Below are 23,662 nucleotides of genomic sequence, written 5' to 3' on the forward strand. Positions count from 1 at the left end.
TATTGTGGAATATGTTTTCTGTGGAATATGACAGTCACACAGAAAGGTGCGTGAAACATAAATGCACAACAGACTGTTGTAAAAAGAATACCCATAGAACTTCCATTCAGAAGTCTATTATCAGCATTCCAGAAGACTCTTCCCCACCTCAACATGCCCCTCCCCAGTCACAGCCCCATCTCACCCCCAGTGATAAGCACTATTCTGACTTTCAGGAGGTTAATTTCCCTGTTTTTGGTTTTTGTTTTTAAAATGACATTATTACCTGCATATGCATCCTTAAACGGAAACAGTAGCTTAATTTTTTCCATTTTTGAGCTTTACAAATGGAATAATGCAGCATGCACTGTTACATACGGCTTCTTTAGAAGCTTTGTTCAAGTTTTTGTGTATATCTGCAGTTCATTCATTTTCATTGCTATAAAGTATTCATTATGTAAATATACCAAGTTTTTATCCTTTCTGTTTGGGCTATCTCCAGGTTTTGACAATCATGAACAATGGTGTGTGTATTTAAGGATCTACTCAATCATTTATGGAATATCTACTGTGTACCCAGTGTCATAATTTTTAGTAGTGAACTAGAAGGTTTTCATTGTGTGTTTCTTCCCTAATTTGAGGTCATTTTCTTGGGCTTGCCTTAGAGCACTGTGAATTAAGGCTCATTTCTTTCTTTTTTCATTATAAGATTCATTTATTTGAGAGGTAGAGTTATAGACAGAGAGAGGGAAAGACAGAGAGAAAGGTCTTCCATCTGCTGGTTCACTCCCCAAAAGTCCTCAATGAATGGCTGGAGTTGGGCCGATCCAAAGCCAGGAGCTTCTTCTGGGTCTCCCACGTGAGTGCAGGGCCCCAGCACTTGGGCCATATTCTATTATTTTCCCAGGCCATAGCAGAGAGCTGGATTTGAAGAGGAGCAGCCAGAACATGAACGAGTGCCCATACGGATACTGGCGCTGCAGGCCTACTATGCCACAGCTCCAGCCCCAGTAAGGATCATTTCTGGTATGAGTACAGATGCTACTCCTTGGAAGTACTAGAATCAACCTGACATAGGAGAATGCCACTGGGTTAGAAATCTAGATTCCACCATATTACTTCCTGAGGGTGGATGCAGTGACACCAGCTTCCTCCCCTCTTCACCAAAAGAAGAAATCCAAGTATCCATGGATGGATGAGTAGATAAACTAAATGCAAAATATACTTACAATGGGATATTTTCCCCCTATAATTTTATCTATTTATTTGAAAGGTAGAGCTACAGAGAGAAAGGAAAAGAGACAGAGACAGAGAGATCTGCTGGTTCACTTCTCAAATGATCACAATGGCCAGGGCTGGGTGAGGCTGAAGCCAGGAGCCTGGAACTACATTTGGGTCTCCCATATAGGTGGCAGGGGCCCAATCACTCAGGCCATCTTCTGTTGCTTTCCCAAGCACATGAGCAGGGAGCTGGATTAGAAGCCGAGCAGGGGCCGGTGCTGTGGTGTAGTGGGTAAAGCTGCTGCCTGCAGTGCTGGTATCCCATATGGGTGCTGGTTTAAGTCCTAGTTGTTCCACTTCTGAGGTAGCGCTCTGCTATGGTAGAAGCAGAAGATGGCCCAAGTCTTTAGGCCCCTGCACCTGCGTAGGGAGCCTGGAGAAAGCTCCTGGCTCCTGGTTTTGGATTGGCACACATCTAGCCATTGCAGCCATCTGGGGAGTGAACCAGTAGATGGAAGACCAACTGATCTCCCTCCCTCCCTTCCTTCCTCTCTCTCTCTCTCTCTCTGCCTCTTTGTAACTCTGCCTTTCAAATAAATAAATCTTAAAAAATAAAAAAGAAGCAGAGAAGCCAGGACTCCAACTAGCATTCATAGAGGATGCAGGGGTAGAGGTTGGGGCTTAACCTACTACAACACAATGCCAGCCCCCCGATGGGAGCTTAAATTTTTGAAGGAAGGAAATTTATGACACAAGCCACAGCATGGATGGACTTCAAAGACACTATGCCAAGTGAAATTAAGTCACCCACAAAAGAACAATATTATACAAGGGGTCTTCAAAAACTTAGTGGAAAACACATATTACCAAAAAATCATGTGTGGATTTCAAAAATATTTTGCCTGAAAATAAACTCACCTATTTGTTATACAATGGCTAATCTGAACCTAGTTTGAGGCACTAAGAGGAATAAGACATCAGTCTGAATAGAGATTCTATAAGAGCAACATGCATTTTACGAAAATTGAAGCAGGAGCAAATATCAAATTGGTGGTGAAGCCTCAGTGGAAGAATGGTAAAATCACTGATGTCTTACAAAAAGCAAAAAGCCCCAAATAAATTAGTAGTATAGAAAGACTGACTTCTAAGAGTACATTTAAAAACTTGCTGGGGCTGGTGCTGTGGCACAGCAAGTAAAGTTACCGCCTGCAGTGTCTGCACCCCATACGGGTGTTGGTTGGAGTCCCGGCTGCTCCACTTCCAATCCAGCATCTACTGTGGCCTGGGGAAGCAGTAGAAGATGGCCCAAGTCCTTGGGCCCCTGCACCTGCATGGGAGACTTGGAAGACATTCACGGCTCCTGGCTTCGGATAGGCACAGCTCTCTCCATCGTGTCTATCTGGGGAGTGAATCAATGGAAGGAAGACCTCTCTCTCTCTCTCTCTCTGCCTCTGCCCTTCAAATAAAATAAATCTTTTAAAAAAAACTTGCCATGGGATCCCAAATCCCATTAATATGGGTAGTAAAAATGCCATCTTAAGTGTTAAAGTGATCATATTAAGTGTCAAAGTAATCATATAAATAAGATCAAGTGTCTGGTAATAATAATAGAATTAAAAAGGAGAGAATGTTCCAACATGGGAAGCAGACCACACAGCAGACTCACAGAATGACAAATGCTTTCAATAGCACTCTGACCTCATAATCAGCCCTTAAGGCATTCTGGTCTGGCTGAAAAGCCCATAAGAGCATTTTAGGCATGGAAAGCCAAGACACTATGGCAAAAAAAGGTCCAACAGGAAGGATCTCTGTGAGTGAGACCCTAGTGGAAAGAAGCGGCCATCAAAGAAGGAGATACTTTTCTCTGAAGGGAGGAGAAAACTTCCACTTTGCTTTTGGTCTTATCTAAATACTGACGGGGTCTGTGGACTCAAAAGGCTTCCATAGCCAAGGCAGCTCATATCAAGAGCCTCGAGTGATCATACATAAGAGTGTTAATTGTTAAATTAACAACAGGAGTCACTGTGCGCTTACTTCCCATGCAGGACCTCTGTCCTCAATGAGTTGTATTATGAGAGTTAACTGTAAAATTTGTTCTCAGTTTTTTTGGGGTGTGTGTACAAATTGTTGAAATCTTTACTTAGTATAGAGTTGGTCTTCTGTGTATAAAGTTAACTGAAAATGAATCTTAATGGAGAATGGGACTGGGACTGGGACTGGGAGAGGGAGGAGGAGGTGGGGTGGGAGTGTGAGTGAGAGTACAGGTATGCTGGGAAGAATCACTATACTCCTAAAGTTGTACTTATGATATTTGTACTCCTTAAATAAAAGTTTTTTTTTTTTTGGGAAAAATTCAATAAAAAATAAAATAAAGAAATTAGTAGTTTAGAAATGGACACATTATTTTAAGAAAGGACTGGAGAATGTTGAAGATGAAGGTGGCAGCAGACGACAATCCATATGGTTTGTGAGGAAGACAATTTAAACTTGCTCATGCCCTAACTGAAACAGACTCAGGACGGAAACAACCAGCACCAGTGGAGACGTCTGAATTACCCCAGCTTTCACAATTCTGACTGAAAATGAAGGCGAAGCAAACTTTCTGCTTGATAGATGCCAAAGCCGTTGTGCTCAGAGCAGCTGCAGACAAGCACAGAGCTTTCAATGAAAACTTTAAACAAGTAGGATCAAGATTCTGAAGCATTTCTTCAACGAATTTTTTAAAAATTTATTTTACTTATTTGAAAGGCAGAGTTACCGGGGGGGGGGGGGGAGAGGGAGGGAGGGAGGGAGAGAAAGAGAGAGGGAGAGTGAGAGGGAGATGGAGAGAGACAGAAAGAGAAAATATATTGATCTTCCATCTCCTGGTTCACTCCCTAAATAACCACCAATGGCCTGGTGGGACAGGCCAAAGCCAGAGCCAAGAGTTTCCTTTAGGTCTCCCATGTGAGTTCAGGGGCCCAAGCACTTGGATCATCTTCTGCTGCTTTCTCAGATGCATTAGCAGAGAGCTAGATAGGAAGTGGAGCAGCAAGGACTCGAACTAGTGCCCATGTGGATGGCAGTCGTGGGCTGCGGCCTTTCCTGCTATGCCGCAGTGCTGGTCCCGGAATTCTAACAGGAGATGAAACACAGCTTTATCAGTGTGATTCTCGAGGCAAAGCACAGAGCAACCATGGCTTTGTGCTATGTGATGTGTGTTTTAACACACACATATCCCAGATGCTAAAGCCTTTTACTTTTCCTATATAAGGTATGGGTTCCCACTGGGTGTGGGTAGATGGAGGATGGAGTTATTGAAAGGGATTTTGAAGTTGAAAGGTGAACATAAAATTCTTAACACAGAAGGGCATGATAGAGTAGATGTTTCCACTCTGATCAATAACTTCTAATGTTCATTAACTTTTTTTAAAGACTTATTTATTTATTTGAGAGGCAGAGTTACAGAAAGAGAGGGAGAGACAGAGATAAAAGTCTTCCTTCTGCTGGTTCACTCCCTAAATGGCTGCAAAGGCTGGAGCTGGGCTGATTCAAAGTCAGGAGCCAGGATCTTCTTCTGGGTCTCTCATGTGGGTACAGGGCCCAAGTACAAGTACAAGTACAGTACTTTCCTAGGTATATTAGCAGGGAGCTGGATTTGATGTGGCCCAGCTGGGATTTGAACCGGAACCCATATGGGATGCTGGCACTGCAGGTGGAGGTTTAACCACCACAGTACCAGCCCCCATTAATTTCTTGTGAAACATCAAATACTGTAGTTGAAGACCAGAATGCTTATGCTGAGAATTATTATTTGAGCAGAGAGAGAGAATAATATGAACTGAGTGGCTATTCATTTGATGATTTAGAAAAACTGTGGAATACAAATCACATTATGTCACTATTAAATCTAAATATATAACACTAGGCCTTTATTACATAGATATAATAAAAAATATTTATTGTGTACTTACTAACCACTCAGCACTATGCCAACAGCAGGAAGAGAAATAAAATTGCACTGGACATGTGCCTGGGTTTTATGGAGCCTACAGTTTAAATAACTTCCTTAAAGAAAAGATGATGCCAGCCACAAAATTCTTATTTCTTGGTAACTGCCTTAGTAAAAAATCCAGAGGGCTACAAGAAGAAAGCTAGAGTAAGACCATACAGAAGAGCTTTATGGTTGGCAAAATGGCAAATGAAAGAATATGCTTACTGCAGCTGAACTGTTGAGGCCAGAAGGCAACTGCTTATACATAATCTAATGGCAGTTTACTTGAGTTGCAGACAGAGTGCTTCTCTTAGATTTGGCATCAAAATGGTTTTCTTGACATACTATGAAGAAGTGGAAGGTGAAGAGTTACCATATCCTGTTACCAGTTGTTCAATAACCTGGTTATCTAGCCACCCTTAAAAGGATGCACTTATATAAAACTGGGCTCTAGGTGACCAAAACAAGGGAAATTCTTCAGGATCTTGAGTGAGACAGAGTTCTTATACATGAGATCCAAAGCATAATGTGTTAAGAAAAAAACCTGATAAATTAGAATCCATCAAAGTTAAAAAATTCTATGCTTCAAAATACTGAGAAAACACATAAATCATAGGTTGGGAGAAAATATTTGAAAATTGGGTTTATATATAGAATTCTATAAACTTCCTATAGTTCAGTATTGAAAAGACCAACAACCTGATTTTAAAAAAATCTAAGTGAACATTTTGCCAAACAAAATATACAAAAGGCTAACAAGTACCTGAAATGATGTTATAGATCAATATTCATTAGGGAACTGCAAATTAAAACCACAATTGTAAACTACAACTCACCTATTGGAATTATTAATAAAAAAGATATACCAGGTTGGCATTGTGGTATAGTTGGTGAAGCCACTGCCTGCAATGCCAGCATTCCATTTTGGCACTGGTTCAAGTCCTGACCGCCTCACTAAAGATCCAGTTCCTTGCTAATGCACCTGGGAAAGCAGCAGAGGATGGCTCAAGTGCCTGGGCCCTTGCCACTCACATGGGAGACCAGGATGGAGTTCCGGGCTTCTGACTTTGGCTTGGCCCACCTGTTGTGGCCATTTGGGGAGTGAATCATCAGATGAAAGATTCTTTCTCTCTCTCTCTCTGTGTAACTCTGCCTTCCAAATAAATAAATTAAATCTTAACACACACAAAAGACACACTATTTTAAGTGTTGGTAAAGATGTTGACAAACATGAACTTTTACACATTGCTGTGGGAATGTAAAATTTACAGACACTTAGGAAAACAGCTTGGCAGTTTCTTAAAAAGTTAAATATAAATTTACCATATTATCCAGTCATTTTACTCTTAGGAATTTCCTCAAGAAAAACAAACACATAGGTCTATATAGACTCAAGTGAGAATGTTTATAACAAACAGCACTATTCATAATAGCTCCAAACTGGAACTGTTCAAATATCTATCAACTGGTGAGTGAATAAGCAAAACACAGTGTATGCCAACAATGGACTAACACTTACTATTTAGCAATAAAAAATAAACCACTAATATAAGTATCAACATGGAGAAACCTTACAAACATTGTGCTTGATAAAAGATGCCAGACACAGAAGTCTACATCATTATGTGATTGTATTTATATGAAACACCCAGAAAGGATAAGTCTAGAGAGACAGAAAGCTGATTTATGGTTGCCTGTGGCAAGGGGAGAAATGGAGAGTCACTGAAAACTGCATGAGAGATCTTTTTGGGGTGATGGAAATGTTCTAAAACCGATGGCAGTGATAATTACATAACTGGAAATTTACATTGACTTATATACTTAAAACAGGTGACATCTGGTATGTAAATTATGCCTCAATAAAGTTGTTTAAAAAATAAAAAGCAGGAAGATGAGAAAAAGGGGAAGGAACATTGGCTTCTGGTGGAGTCATTTGTGAAGGCAGAACTCTGCGCTGAAAGGTCACTGATGATGGCAAACGCATGGTGGGGATGCTTTCTCTGCTCTCCATTAATCAGGCAGAACAAACGCATGGGACAGCAGTCAACTCAATTGCCCAACTTCCTCTATGGCCCACAGAAAGGATAAAATAGCTGCCTTTCTTTTTCCTTACGCCACCTTTCACACATTTCATCATGACCATCTCTCCTCTGTTGAAGCTCCTGCTTAGTTTTTTCTTTAAAGTTTTAATTCTTGTTTTAATACCATGTTATATATGAATATAGTACCAGACACTGTTCTGTACACAGAAATCCTTTTTAAACTGTCCTTCGGTCTCCTGCTCCTGCACGTGGCCACTGCTGCTATTTCCGGAGTATTCTTCATAGGTATCACCAAGCCTGTCCTGCTCCAGGAATGCTGCTTCCTAGTGTAAACCCAACATCTCTTCACTGCTACCTGACAGAAGAGGAACCTGCCATCTCCACTGCTGACATTTCTGTAAGTATCTGATCTTCTAAAAGCATCGCTTTTTTCCTATCTTCATCCCTTCTGCTCCCAGAATGTTAGTGATTTCCCAAAATATCAACTGGATGAGCACTAGCATTTAAGGTCTTCTACTACTTTTTTCCATAACTCACCTTTCTAGCTATCTCCCTAATAACCTGAGACTACAGCCTGGAAATACTGGTTTCTCGTTTCTTCAAAATCTTATGCTTATTTGAATCACAGAGAATAAGGAACAGCAAGAAGTAAGATTATGGACTCTGGAATAAAACAGCCTTTCCTGGTTTAGGATCTCAATGCCATCTCTTAGGAGAATGTGTGATCTCAGGAATAGAACTTTTTAAGGATACAGTTTAAAAACTTGTCATGGGACCCCAAACCTCATTAAGCTGGGTGATAAAAAAATGTCATCTTAACTGTTAAAGTGATCATATTAGTGTTAAAGTGAACATACAGATAGGATTAAGTGTTAAAATGACTATATAAATAGGATCAAGTGTGGGGTAATTGTAGAAGACAGAATTAAAAAGGAGAGACTGTTCCAACATGGGAAGCAGTCCACACAACAGATTCATAGAATGACAATTGCTTTAAGTAACACTCTGACCTCAGAATCAGCCCTTCAGGCTTCCTGGTCTGGCTGAAAAGCACGTGAGAGCATTTCAGGCATGGAAAACCAAGACACTGTGGCAAAAAAATATTCTACCTGAAGGATCTTGTGAGTGAGATCCCAACAGAAAGAAGTGGCCATCAAAGAAGGAGGTACTGTCTTTGAAGGGAGGAGAGAACTTCCTCTTTGCTTATGACCTTGTCTAAATACTGACAGAGTTTGTAGATTCAAAAGACTTCCATAGCCAAGGCAGCTCATATCAAGAGCCTCAGGTGGTCACTGATATCATACATAAGAATGTTAATTGTTAAATTAACAACAGGAGTCACTGTGCACTAACTCTCCATGCAGGACCTCTGTCCTCAATGAGCTGTATTATGAGAGATAACTGTAAAACTAGTTCTCAAACAGTTTGTGTGTGTGTGTGTGTGTGCAAATTGTTGAAATCTTTACTTAGCATAGAGTTTGCCTTCTGTGTACAAAGTTAATTGAAAGTGAATCTTGCCGGCCACAGCGGCCATTGGAGGGTGTACCAACGGCAAAAAGGAAGACCTTTCTCTCTGTCTCTCTCTCTCTCTCACTATCCACTCTGCCTGTCAAAAAAAAAAAAGTGAATCTTGAGCTGGCGCCGTGGTTCACTAGGCTAATCCTCTGCCTGTGGTGCCAGCACCCCGGGTTCTAGTCCTGGTCGGGGCGCCAGATTCTGTCCCTGTTGCTCCTCTTCCGGTCCAGCTCTCTGCTGTGGCCCAGGAGTGCAGTAGAGGATGGCCCAAGTGTTTGGGCCCTGCACCCGCATGGGAGACCAGGAGGAAGCACTTGGCTCCTGGCTTTGGATCAGTGCAGTGCACCGGCCATAGCAGCCACGTGGGGGGTGAACCAACAGAAAAAGGAAGACCTTTCTCTCTCTGTCTCTTTCTCTCTCTCGCTGTCTAACTCTGCCTGTCAAAACAAAACAAAACAAAACAAAACAAACAAACAAAAAACAAATAGAAAAAAGTGAATCTTAGTGGAGAATGGGACTGGGAAGGGGAAAGGAAGGAGAAGGAGGAGTGGGAGTGTGGGTAGGAGAGCAGGTATGGTGGGAAGAAAGACTATATTCCTTTTTTTTTTTCCTTTTTTTTTTTTAAAGATTTATTTATTTATTCAAAAGTCAGAGTTACACAGAGAAGGAGAGGCAGAGAGAGAGAGAGAGAGAGAGAGAGAGAGAGAGAGAGTGTCTTCCATCTAATGGTTCACTCTCCAGATGGCTGCAACGGCCGGAGCTGAGCCGATCAGAAACCAGGAGCCAGGAGCTTCCTCCCTGTCTCCCATGCAGGTGCAGGGGCCCAAGGACTTGGGCCATCCTCTACTGCTATCCCAGGCCACAGCAGAGAGCTGGATCAGAAGAGGAGCAGCTGGTACTAGAACCGGCGCCCATATGGGATGCCAGCGCTTCAGGCCAGGGCGTTAACCCGCTGCACCACAGTGCCAGCTCTGAAAAACTATATTCCTAAAGTTGTATATATAAAATTTATATTCCATAAAAATTAATTAATTAATTAAAAAAAAGAAAAATAACTAAGGCTCAGAACAGCATTTTTAACCAGAAAAAAAAAAAAAAAAGGATTTAATCTGCCAAGCAGGGCTGCTGAGTAATTGGGGGTTGGGGGTGGTATATCAGCAAGTGGCAGGCTCATTACTACGGAAGCAGTGGTAATGACTTTATTCTACTAAGTTCTGAAACAGACTTTGTTCTCTGTGTAAGATCTTGAGGAGTAAGAAATAATGGAAAGGATGAGGTACATGAAACTCATTACGAGAAAAAGAAAAATAAGAGGAAGGAAAACCCCTAATATGAAATCTCTCAATAATAATTCACAACTTAAGTCTCCTATGGGGGAATTATACGTTTCAAAGCTTATCAGGAAAAAGAATTAGTAGAGTCCAAGTCTTTCTAGTTTTATGGCCACACCTCAGGTGCTATATTTCAGAGTGACTTTGGGGGTCGCCTAATAATAGAAGTTAATAGGTCTCTCTAGGTGCCATGCTAGCAATGTGTTTAGCATCTGTTATCCCATCATAACTAATGTTGTACAGCTTTCAAGAAATTGAGAATAAAGGAATTGGGACAGTTCACACTCAGGAACACAGACATTTAAAACAGTAAATCATCTAACAGTTTCAGAAGAACAATTTGGTAAGTTCTAACCTTGCTGAACAGACAACAGTATTAGTGATCAGGGGTAAACACAGGCTTCTGGGATTGGGGCTCTGAGAGGAAACATATAGAGCAAATCCCTTTATAACCTGTGCTTGTCAAAATCCTACTGGGCATCTAAGGCCAAGTTTACACTGTGCCCCCTCCAAGAAATCTTACTGTGTCTTCACTTGGCTCTGATCTTTATCACTGGAATTCCAAAAAGATCTTATACCTTTAATGGAGTACTCAACACATTGATCTTTGCATTTGAGAAACATTTGCCTAGGAGACACTCAACATACGCTGAACACGAAAAGATGAAAAAGACACTGGTCTCAAGAGGCGGCTTAACGCTGCCCAAGTTGCCCTGTGTTATATTTATTATTTAAGAAAATTTTGAGAAGTAGAGGGACACATAGATAAGAGAGAGAGAGCACCTTTCTGCTGGTTCACTCCCCCAAATGCCTGCAATGGCTACAGCTAGGCCAGGTCAAATCTGGGGGCCAGGAACTCAAACCAGGTTTTCCACATGGGTCCCAGGGTCCCAACCACTTGTGCCATCATCTGTGCCTCTTAGGATCCTATTAGAAGGAAGCTGGAATTGGGAGCCAGAGCCAGGATTTGAACCCAGGTATTCTAATAGGGACATGGACATCATAATTGCTAGGGTAAATGTGTGCCCATTTGTTTAATAATCTTTCTTCCTCCATTAGGAATGCCAAGTTCTATGAGGGCAGAGACTTTGCTTGCTCATTACCATATTCCCGATATTTAGAAGAGCATTTTGCATATAGTGGGTGCTCAATAAATGTTATGAATGTGAATATGAAATTATACAGTTCTTTGCATACAGATTTTTCTCTTAGTAGACTATTACAAATTATTTCTTAATGATAAAGGAAAGTTTATCTTTAATCTTGCTCATAGCCCCTGGCTAAGAGACTTGCACACAGCAATGCCTGCCACTGAACTGAACTGTAATTTCCAATTTCAGCCTTGACTCTAGAAATTAAGAAGTCAGTGGCTTCCACACTCAGAGAGGATCATCACTATGAATCACATTTTTGAAGTTGCAGAAAACTCTTTGTTCTATAAAAACATGATGGTTGCTCTGCACAGCCACTGCGGAATTTTTCCCAGGGAGGGCAGGTTCCCTGGATCTCCAAGCCATCACGCAGCTGGAGACACTGACACAGCGTGGCATCTCCACAGCAGTGGAGCCTTTAACAAACACGGATGCCTGGATCCACCCACTGAGTGTCTGCTTTCACTGGCTTGAAGAAACTACATTTCTTGAAAATTCTCCAAGTGACCTTATCGTTGAGAGGCACTGCTCTAGAGGACGAGGAAGGTGAGAAACAGCACTCTGCTTTGGAATGGACAAGATCTGGAAAAGGAAGCCATGACTTCAGTCCAGACTCTGGGTGGGTCGTGACCTTCGCTTTGTCTCTGCTTCTTTCTTGTCAAAGGCACAAGGCTGTTAGACGCAGGGAGGACGACGGATGTGAAACTCTGCGTGGTCATGAAGTCATACACAAGCATTTACTTAATACCACCAGCAGGACTTTCAATCTTTTAGGTCTGGCTTAGTATCTTGATACAGAACCCCACACGGAAATTGATTCATGCGAGCCAAAGGAAACCTTACATCTTCATGTTAACGAATTCAAAATGGAATAAAAGAAGTAATTGGAGCTGGCACCTCGCTCAACAGGCTAATCCTCTGCCTTGCGGCGCCGGCACACCGGGTTCTAGTCCCGGTTGGGGCGCCGGATTCTGTCCCGGTTGCCCCTCTTCCAGGCCAGCTCTCTGCTGTGGCCCGGGAAGGCAGTGGAGGATGGCCCAAGTCTTTGGGTCTCCCATGGGAGACCAGGATAAGCACCTGGCGCCTGCCATCGGATCAGCGCGGTGCGCCAGCCGCAGCGCGCCAGCCGCAGCGGCCATTGGAGGGTGAACCAACGGCAAAGGAAGACCTTTCTCTCTGTCTCTCTCTCTCTCACTGTCCACTCTGCCTGTCAAAAAAAAAAAAAAAAAAAAAAAAAAAAGAAGTAATTGGAAAGCAAATGATGATCCCCCTCTGGTTCCAGGGAGATGGACTTGTGACCTTAGGAGCAAAGGCCCTTCATTAACTCTCATTGTAGTTAATTGCTATGTTCACCAACCATTTAATCAACACAAGAAGACAATCAATCTTAATCTCCTTGCTAAAGCAGGAAATTCTGGCCAGAAGCAACTGAGCACCCCCCACTTTCTTCATCTGACAAAATCTGTGCTTTCACTGCAGAGCTCTTCCACCAAGGTCTTCAGGTCCTACATTAACTCCCTCCCGCCCATACTCTAGTCCTTCAAGGGAGATGTCTCTGGCACCCAATCTGTTGCTTTTAAACATAAATTCAAAATAAAATATGAATTAGCCTACCAGGATAGAGAGTTGATTCAAGGTCAGAACACTACCTGGACCAACCTTTAAGTCTGGGCAAAAGAAAGGAGTGTTTTCTAATGCAAATACCATGCTTTCAGCAAAGGGGCTACAGAGTCCACTCCGACCTTTGAAATCAATTTACTGAAATTAGAAAATCCCAACAGATTCAGGCTGGGTCCTGGGAGGTGCAGAAACGCTCTCTGGGAGAGGAGTATTTTTCTCTGTCATTTCCATCAATGGTGCATTTCTCCCCCACAGCCAAGAGCAGCCCTGCGGTGGGAACAGGCTGGACTGCACTCAGGAGCTGACGCGGTCTGTCAGAGGCCAGCCGGTCCTCAGCTGCAGTTCACAGCCTGCTTTCAGCAGCCAAGACAAACAGGAACAAGCTTCGCTGACAACAGTGCTCCCCACCAAAGTGGGCAATGCTGTTCCAGCAAGATCCCTTACAAAAGACCCAGAAAACTGGGACAACCACTGACCATCCTGCTTCTTACCTTCAGTTATCAAGTGTTTAAAGACAAAGCTTTGTAGCCTTTGTCTCAAAGCATAAGGTCAATAGAGTAACTTGTCTATGATCACAGAAACCTCGGAGGAGACAGGACCTGATTTCAAATCTTCTAGCTTCAAGTCTACCACATCACACCACACCACACCACACCACACCACACCTACTCATTTCTCAGGTAATATTTTTAATGCCAGGTGAGCTTTCTGGCCACAACCAGATGGTAACCATAGTCCAGTGGCAAGGTTTTGGGCTGCGAATGAGAAGATCTGGTTCTAGCCTAGCACTGCTCTGTGTTTCATTTTTCAGAGTCCGACTCTCTTACCTGAATTCTAAACAAGTTTGTCCATCCCACTTGCTGACAAAACCCCAGAAGCTGACTTGGTTCCCTCACCTGCGCTCCTCTTTGCCTGCTCCAGGTGCAGCCGGTGTTGCAGAGCGGCACTGCCCAGCGCTGCCACAAATCCACAGTCTGCATGCTCAGTGCTGCTCCACATCATCTCCTCCTAAATTCCCTCCTGACCTCCTTGCCTGTCTTTTGTTTCTATGCTTGCTTCTTTCCAGACCATCTTCCACAAAGCTGCCGGTCATCTCTTTAAATGCATCACTGCTCGCAGCCCTTCAATAGCTTCCCACTGCCCTGAGAATGAATGGGAAACTCCTCCCACACCTGCACGTTCTGGCCCCCGTCTGCCCCGGCCATCTCACCTCAGGCCACTCTCCTCCTAGCTCAGAGTGCTCTCACCGCGCTGGTCCACCTTTGGTTCCTCACACCTGCCACGTTTGTCTGCCCTGCTTCTGATGCACTGCTTCCAGGCTGGGACTGGAGTTGTGGCACACCGGGTTAAGCCACCCTTGTGATGCTGGCATCCCATACTGGAGGCCAGTTTGAATCCTGCTCTACTTCTGATCTAGCTCCCTGCTAATGTGCCTGGGAAAGCAGAAGATGGCCCAAACGCTTGGGTCCCTTCAGTCACGTGGGAGACCTGGATGAAGTTCCTGGCTCCTGCTTCGGGCTGCCCCAGCCCTGACTGTTGGAACCATTTAGGGAGTGAACCAGCAGATGGAAAGAGTGACCTGTGTCCCACCTCCGCCTTGCCCCCACTGCTGCACCTTTCAAAAAAAATTCTTAAAAAAATCCCAAGTGCTCCATCTGATATTCTGTCTGAGCAGCTGAGCAGACGCCGATACTGTTTCCTTTCGTACAATGCCTTTTCTTCCTTCTGCCGGGCCTGCCTCCTCCTCGTCCTCTACTTTCTCACTTGTCGTCTAATATGCCTTCCAACTGGACCACGCCACCCAAACAGCTGTCCCAAAATGTGCAAATGACTGTGACTTCACCAAAACAAATGGAGGTTTTCACCCTTACCTGCTGGATCCTCTCCGTGACACGGGACAGTGGCCACCTCGGTGTCTGGGCCCTCTACTTGCTTGAATTTGGCGTCATTGCTCTCTAGGCATTTCTCTAACCATTTCTGCCAGCTCTGGTGCTGCAGCTGCTTAATGTTGATGTTCTGTTAGATCATCTCCTTGGTCCACAGTTTTTTTCTGCCTAATATCCTTCCTTGGGCAACTCCATCTGTTCTCACTCTAAAAGTCTGCTAATGACTCCCAGATCCACCTCAGACCCAAGGCAGACCTGAACATCCAGCTGTCTGCTCATTATCTCTTCTTGGATGGTCCACAGGCTTCTGAAATTCAAGATAACCACAGCCGAACTCTTGATCTCCCCACCTAAAGGAGCCGCATTTAAAATGCTCAATTTTGGTTCACAGTGCCACCCTCTGCCTGAAAAACAAATCTGGGAGTTTTCTGGACTCTCTTCTTCCTCACTCATTGCTTATTTTTCCTCTCCCTTTAGACCTGATGTACCAGAGATGGACAATTGGGAACCCTTCGCTCACGGCATGCTGCCATCATGCTGTTGGTACTGTTACCAAAACCACACATTCCCATCACTTCCCTCCTCCAGCCAAAGCTGCTTACCTTTCCCTCTTTGAAGTGCTTTTTGAGCTGCTTCTGCATGGCAGTCAGCTTCTTGGACTGCACCCCACTGTACGCCAGCAACATGCCACCAAACTGCCTCTCAGTAATCCTCCCGTCCACCGGGTCATGGCGTTCAAACTGGGGAGGAAACAGAAAGAGCATTCTTGGAGTCCAGTGGGAGATGCTTTGATGTGGAACGTCCCACTGTGTTAGATGGCAGAAAACAGTTGATGACTTTATTTTTGGACTACAATTCTCTGAAAGATCTGTAAAAAAAATATGAAGAAACAGAAGATCTTCTCCTAGATCCACTCCTAACTATGGCTTCAGGAAAAACACCCACCTGCTCTGGGCTTTAATTTCCTCAAAGGTAAAACAAAACTGTTAAAAGCCTCTCATTTGGTCACAAACCAGGAACATCCTTGTGGGGACAAAAAAACAATTTTAAAGCTCCATACAGATTCATGCCCTTTAATAAGAAATGCTTTTTAGATCATCCATGTCCCTGCTTCTCAGAAAAAGCTTAAAAGCTAATTATTATGAATTTGGTCAATTACAGATGTATAGTCAAATAAATTCCTCAATACTTATTTGATATTGTTAGTCCTCTAGATATTTAAGGATTTCAGAGAAGTATAACACATTTTAAGTTTTCCCCAAAATGGTCACCAAATGTCAGACATCATTAGAGCTTAGGGAAAAACACATCCAGAGTGGAGAATGCCTTCATGAGACCTGCTCCCCACAAAGCTAGAAAAACCATTAAGTTTATCTAAATATGCAGATGGAAAGGTTAAGTCTAAAGAATCCCTAGCTAATCTAAGTGATATCAGAAAACTGACTTTCATCAAAAAAGGGAGCTAAGGAAGCTCTGTCGCTGCTGTGGTATTAATGATACCGACAAGTACATGAGTTATCAATGGCTGAAGCTGGGCCCAGCAACTAGGTGGAAGGTAGATGATTTGAAGATCGTAAAATAAAACTGGAAGATGGTAACATTTCTACATGGTTTTACTGGAGAAGAACAGATGCCTATGTAGCAGGGCATAGACAGAAGATGTCACTGAGTAAGGTTCTAATACTGTGTGAGTCACGGAGAAAGGAGGAAATTCAGTTTCTATCCTTTGGGACACCATCTGAGTCTAGCAGGGAGATCAGACATACCTATAAAACACAGAATAAGGCAGCTGGTAGTCGAGTGAATTTTCTTTAAATTCTCATTTCCTCAGTCACCATGGTAAACTGATACTTACTTAATGTGCTTCCTCAGTGAGCAAAACCCAAGAACTGTATTTTAATAACAGGAACCATTTACTGAGCAAGTACTATGGGCCATAGTAGCAAGTACTACATTTGTGTATATATAGATTTTTTAAAAGATTTAGTTGAAAGTCAGAGTTAGAGAGGGAGGAATAGAGCGAACGAGATCTTCCATCTGCTGGTTCACTCCCCAGATAGCCACAAAGGCTGGCGCTGGGCCAGGAGCATCATTGTGGTCTCCCACATGGGTGGCAGGGGCCCAAGTAACTGGGCCATCTTCCACTGCTTTCCTAGGCACACCAGCAGGGAGCTGGAACGGAAGTGGAGTGGGAACCACTCAGATGGATGCCAGAGTTGCAGACACGGGCTTTGCCTGTCACTCCACAACACCGGCTCCTACTCCTTCATCACCACAACAACTCTGTGTGTCAGTTCCACTTTGCAGATGAGAAAACTGAGGCAACATTCAGGCACATGTGGCAGAGTTCAGATTCAAACTCAGCCCTGTCTCGGACCAGAGACCGTCTCTCCACGTCATCCAGTTTCCTACTTCTAGGCAGTAGTACGCACACAGGATAGCACCATGTTGTTTAGGACACACTTATATAGCTACGGGGTGTCTTAGCCATATTTAAGGGAGAGGCAAAACTATTTCTGAAGAGGCCAGCATCATCCTTATTAAGAGAAAGCCTCCTTGTCTACTCAGCCTCTCGGCTGTTTCATGTTTGTCATGGCATCACTTTCTATAGAGCTGATTAATCTGACAATACCAGAAGTTTTAAGGATTCAATTTAAGGTTGATTGATGGCTCAATTTACCATCCTGAAATAAGATGGACGTCTAACAAAATTTTGCAAATAGGTGTCCTTTCTGCAACTCTCACATCAGCTTTTCAGCAAAATCTGGTACCCGGGCTTCTTCAAGCGAAGGCAAACAAAGCTGGGGTCTCTGCTCCCCAGGACAGGCTTCAGTAATTTAGGGCATTCATTCTACCTTCCGCTGAGAAACGTCGCAGCGGTGGGGCAATCCCGTATACTTGAACTAGATGGGCTTTCAGCTCTCTCCTGCAAGATAGACTGATTTGAGGTTGACATGATTTTTGTTTATTAACGTTGGCAGCAGCTGTAGCTTGCTCAAGGCTTATGAAAGGCCATTAGTCTCTTTTCCTGGGAGCATAGAGCATCACCGCTGTTATGTTTCAAAGACAGTACAGGCGATTTCTAGTGGAGACACCCAAGTACTATTTAAATGCTAAAGTACAGAGGCCGGCACTGTGGTGCAGCGGGTTAATGCCCTGGCCTGAAGTGTCAGCATTCCATATGGGTGCCGGTTCTAGCCCCAGCTGCTCCTCTTCAGATCAAGCTCTCTGCTGTGGCCTGGGAAAGCAGTAGAAGATGGCCCAAGTCCTTGGGCCCCTGCACCCACGTGGGACACTCGGAAGAAGCTCCTGGGCTTCAGATCGGCGCAGCTCTGGCCATTGCGCTCACCTGGGGAGCGAACCAGCAGATGGAAGACCTTTCTTCCAAGTCTTCCGGGTCTCCCATATGGGTGCAGGGGTCCAAGGACTTGGGCCATCCTCTGCTGCCCTCCCAGGCCATAGCAGAGAGCTGGACTGGAAGTGGAGCAGCCGGGACTCACACTGGTGCCCAAATGGGATGTCAGCACTGCAGGTGGCAGACTCACTCGTCAAGGCACAGCACTGGCCCCTACTGTCACTATTTTTAGGTAACTGAAACCCAAAAGATCTTAAAAACTATAAACTTCAGCTCTTCCATATAGTATGGCCCATGTTAAGCCTTACTACTTCAGCTCTGTAATTTGATTCTAGGCAGCACTTTTCCTTTAAGGTTTCTAGATTCTTCTAAGGAAACAACACTGCCTTATTTCTGAGGCCTTAAACATGCCTGCACAGGGCTGTTTCTTTCTTTCTTTCTTCTTTTGCAGAGTTAGAAAGTGAGAGAGGCAGAGAGAAAGGTCTTCCTTTTCCATTGGTTCAACCCCCAAATGGCCGCTGCGGCTGGCGCGTTGTGCCGATCTGAAGCCAGGAACCAGGTACTTCCTCCTGGTCTCCCTTGCAGGTGTAGGGCCCAAGCCCTTGGTCCATCCTCCACTGCCTTCCCAGGCCACAGCAGAGATCTGGACTGGAAGAGGAGCAACCGGGACAGAAGGGCTGTTTCTCTTTACACACAAAGCTGATAATGGAAACACAGAATTCATTTCCTATTCATTCAACAAGTATTAACTGAAGACCTATATGCTAAGCCAATCTATATCTATATCTATATCTATATCTATATCTATATCTCTATATGTTCATTTATTTATTTGGAAGGTAGAGTTAAAGAGAAAGAGGAGATAGAGAGACAGAGAGAGATAACTACATCTGCTAATTCACTCCCCTAATAGCCCCAATGGCCAAGGTTGGACCAGGCCAAAGCCAGGAGCTTCATCTGGGTCTCCCATATGGATGGCAGGGCCCCAGTACTTGGGCCATCTTCCATGGCTTTCCCAGGCACATTAACAGGGAGCTGGGAAACGGAGAAGCCAGGATTCAAATCAGCACTCATATGGGATGCTGGCATTGCAGGTGGTGGCTTAACCTGCTGTGCCACAATGCCAGCCCCTAGGAGTAGATTTTCAAAGGCAAAAGTGAAACATTCTGAGGCTCTAGGGAACAAAGACATCACCCTAAGCTTGGACAATCCTGTTGGTGTGCTCCCAGGTTGCCATACACATGCAATCAGTGCCCACTGCAGGGGAGGGTCAGACACAGTTCACTGCAACAGTATCACACAGTAAAAAGCCTTATTATTGTACATTTGGAAGCAATTAAATCACTGGCTTGTATTTTACTTAGCCAAACACATGTTCTTCTTCTGTTGGGACCTCTTATGTTCCATTTCTATGATAATTGAGGAATTCTACTCTACAGGATCCCGAGGCACAGAGCACATGCATCCCAGCACCGCCCACCACCTGCATTGCTTTTCTGTGTTTAGGAGGAGGGTTGAACAGCTTAGTTTTTCTCTCTGCAGTCACTGCCACTTTCTGAACTGGCTACAAGCTGTGTGTCCCCCTGTTGTTCCCCAGGGGACTTCAGAGTAGGCCAAGAGGGGCCAGAAAAGTGGAGCCAAAAACTGTCTCCAAGACTTCTCCTGGCGTGCCGTGCTGCGCATTTCCACGTGTGCCCTTTGCTGAGGGAAGGACAGATGATACACCAAACTGAAATGACCTGAGGACGACGGCAAGCCAGGAAAACAAAAATATATATAGGAATGAAGGTGAAAAACGAGCTTAGAAAAACAGTGAAAGGAAAACCAAATCAGTGTCTGTGAGTGGGTCTCCGTCTTACAGACTTTGAGGTTACTGTATTCCAACAAATGTAAGCCTCAACCTACTCATTTCAGACAGTTATCTTTCAGGACAGTCTGTCTAAGCCCCACAGTAAATCCCTCCCTCATACAAGGATTTCAGAATAATACTTTTTTTTTTTTGGTTAGGCTTTTCCTGGTTTCTGAACTGCACAACCCAAAACTGCATAGTGATCTCAGGCCACAGGGATGAACACATCTATGTCTTCAACCCGATAGTAAATGGCTTTTGAGATCGTCCCCATGCCTCGGCTACTATTACCAGGAGTCTCAGAATAACTGTCTAGTATGCCCATCAAAAGGAAAGATGATTCCAGGCAAAGTTCTCCACTGTAAACCCACCTGGTAAGCATGACACAGCCACCTCATGGTTTGAACTGAAATCTGTGTTTCGGCAATTGGCAGGGGACACCAGAGATCCAGGAGCTGGAACTTTTTTCATCTTTAAATACAAGCAGCACTGTCACTGTCAACACTAATATGACTGTCTTTTGATTAACTGGCAAGCTGAGGAAGAAGATCCACAGTTTAGAATGGATGACACATAGTTCAGTGCCTTCTGCAAGGGCCAACGTAATCTAGTAGAGTCTCAGACCACATGCTTCTAGATCACCAAACTGCTAGACTCTTCTACATCAAATCCAAAGATTGCTTCCATTTTAGACAAACTTCTGGGGGCAGGGCATTGTGGCATAGTCGGTTAAGTTGCCACATACATCCTATATGGGCACTGGGTTTGAGACCTTGTTGCTTCACTTCCTATCCAGCTCCCTGTTAATGTGGCCTGGGAAAGCAGTGGAGGATGGCCCAAGTCTTTGGGACTCTGCATCCATGTGGGAGACCCGGAGGAAGCTCCTGGCTCCTGCCTAGTACAGCCCTGGCTGTTCCTGCCATTTGGGGAGTAAACCAGTGGATTGAAGATCCCTCTCTCTTAAATTCCACTTTTCAAATAAATAAAAATAAATCTTAAAAAACTATAAAAAAAAGGAAGTTCTGTTTGGTGACCAACTGACTAAATGACACAGTCTCAATCATATAGATTAGGAAAAGGTGAACCTTGTAGTAAACAAAAACAAAAATAAATTCCATACACATAAAAATTAACCTTTCAGTTGACAGCCAAAAACAGGAAGACAGGAAGATAATAAGTCTGACATATGGCTTTATTATAGGATAATAAAAATCAGGATTTATTTGACATAGGGTACCAGGAAAAATATTTTAGATCTGGAACAGAGAGTTTCAAGGTTTGATTAACTTTGGCTTTATTCCTCAGAAAGTAATGTACTGAAGTGACTAAGAATTTGGTGTTTGGAAGGCAAGACCCGTGCCCCAAATTCTGGCTTAGACCCATGCTTGCTGGTGTGCTATTTACCCCTCAAGGCCTTCAAACTCTCCTTACCAAAAATGGGAGATAACAGTCATGACCTCCAAGTGTTGTCGAACGAATTAACTTTAACTGGGATAATATATGTAAAGACAGCACAGTTAACACTCAATGAACAGAACAATTAATATTTTTTTTCACCATGGTATTACTGCCTAGGAAGCTAACAGCCTCAATTGATCCTCTGTTCATAGTATTAACTAAGCTCAATTACTCCTTCCCATCCTTCTTTTTATAATTGCTTTTGCCCAGTCTTTACTTACTGATTACAACTTTCATATTCAAAGAGCAGAAAGAATAAATGCAAAAAACTATTTATTACTCAACACCTGACTGCTTTTAAGATTAAATTCTCAGAGCTGGCTGAAGCAGAACACCAACTTGAATCCTTCACCTTGGCCATAATTACCAGATACAAGACTTGGCACAAGGGAGGAGCTCAATAAATATACATTGAATACACAAAGACAAAAAAGTCACAAAGTTAGCTCAACACTTCCGTTCTACTGTTGGTGGGGACATTTTCTATCTAAGGCAAAGAATACTTGTAAGCTTGTCCCTTCATAGTCTCTGCTTCCAAGATACCGATTTCTGTAAGGATGGTCTTGAGAACAGCTAATCTGTAATGTATCTGAGCGCGTACTAGCTGCAGGTGCTTTCCTGGCAACTTACCTTATATACTTCTCACAATGCTATACAACAGGCCCTATTATTATTCTATTTTAAAGACAAGGAAACACAGCCAGACAGAAGTTAAATAACTTGCCCACACAGTAATCTGGGAGAATTTCTCTCAGTATCTGAATAGCTTATTTGTTCTTATTTCATTTAATATTTTTATTCTGCTACCTACTGGTTTACTCCCTAAATGCCTACAAAAGCCAGGGCTGGACAGGCCAAAGCCAGGAATCTGGAATTCAATCTGGGTCTCTCATGTGGGCAGTAGGTACCCAAGTACTTAAGTCATTTTCTGCAGCCCTCCAAGGTGCACATCAGCAGGAAGCTGGAATTGGAAGCAGAGCTGGGGCCTGAACCAGGTACCCTGAAATGAGAAGCAGGCAACCCTTCCTGTTCTCATTTTAAAGGTATCATGGATCACATTTCCGTAATCTTGGCTATTGCGAAGCCTGGCATCAAGTTTGTGGCTTACCTCTAATAAGAACAGAAGACTTTACGATGTATTTTTCATACCAGCATTATTCCTGGCCTCTTCTTACTTTCTTCCATCTTTTAACTTTGTCTAACATCTCAGAAAGTTTTATTTTACTTGTGTCTCACTGAATACTCTTTAAGGCTTCCTGAAAATCTTCTTGAATAAGGCAAGATGTTAAAAAATGATGTTGAGGCTGGTGCCGCGGCTCACTTGGCTAATCCTCCGCCTGCGGTGCCGGCACCCCGGGTTCTAGTTCTGGTTGGGGCGCCGGTTCGGTCCCAGTTGCTCCTCTTCCAGTCCAGCTCTCTGCTGTGGCCAGGGAAGGCAGTGGAGGGTGGCCCCAGCGCTTGGGCCCTGCACCCACATGGGAGACCAGGAGGAAGCACCTGGCTCCTGGCTTTGGATTGGCGCAGCGCGCCGGCCGTAGCGGCCATTTGGGGGATAAACCAACGGAAGGAAGACCTTTTTCTCTGTCTCTCTCTCTCACTGTCTAACTCTGCCTGACAAAAAAAAAACAAAAAACAAAAAACAAAAAACAAAAACCCTAGTTTCAGCTTGGGGCTGAAATAAATACCACTGTGATAAACTTCTTTTGTACTTAATTTTTCATCTTTACTTTAGGATTTTTATAAAAATAAAAGTCTGGGGCTCTTATAAGTTTTATTATAAAATATCTTAAATATATAAAATAACATCATAATAGACAACCTACTAAGCATGAAAATAAAACAAAGAGCATGAACCTCTGCTGAACCAGAGAGGAATCAACAGCACATTGCCTGAAACCATGTTCTGCCACCCCTTAGAGGTAACCACCATCTGGATTTCATTTTCTATTGCCTTATTGCCTTTTTTTAAAAAAGTTTTATTTATTTGAAAGTCAGAGTTATAGAGAGGGAGGGAGGGAGAGGGAGAGAGGGAGAGAGAGGGAGAGAGAGACAAAGAGATATATATATATAGAAAGATCTTCCATTTGCTGCATTACTTCCATCTATCGGTTCACTCCACAGATGGCTGCAACAGCAACGGCTAGGGCTGGACCAGGCCAAAGCCAGAATCCAGGAGCTTCATTCCTGTCTCCCATGCCGGAGCCAAAACACTTGGGCCATCTTCTGCTGCTTTCCCAGGTCATTAGCAGGGAGTGGATCTGAAGTGGAGTAGCTGGAAATGA

At 43.6% G+C, this 23,662-nt stretch overlaps 1 protein-coding gene across 1 annotated transcript in view; it reads right to left on the reverse strand.

Annotated features, from left to right (window-relative positions):
* MICU1 (mitochondrial calcium uptake 1) overlaps positions 1–23,662 on the reverse strand; it is a 230,390-nt gene that overhangs the window by 22,611 nt on the left and 184,117 nt on the right. Inside the window, exon 9 of the mRNA XM_062214805.1 lies at positions 15,321–15,458. Coding sequence (XP_062070789.1) covers positions 15,321–15,458 — 138 coding nt within the window. The remainder of the gene's footprint in view (positions 1–15,320; positions 15,459–23,662) is intronic.

This window comes from Lepus europaeus, chromosome 17 (assembly GCF_033115175.1).
Source record: "Lepus europaeus isolate LE1 chromosome 17, mLepTim1.pri, whole genome shotgun sequence".
NCBI classification, from domain to species: Eukaryota; Metazoa; Chordata; class Mammalia; order Lagomorpha; family Leporidae; genus Lepus; species Lepus europaeus.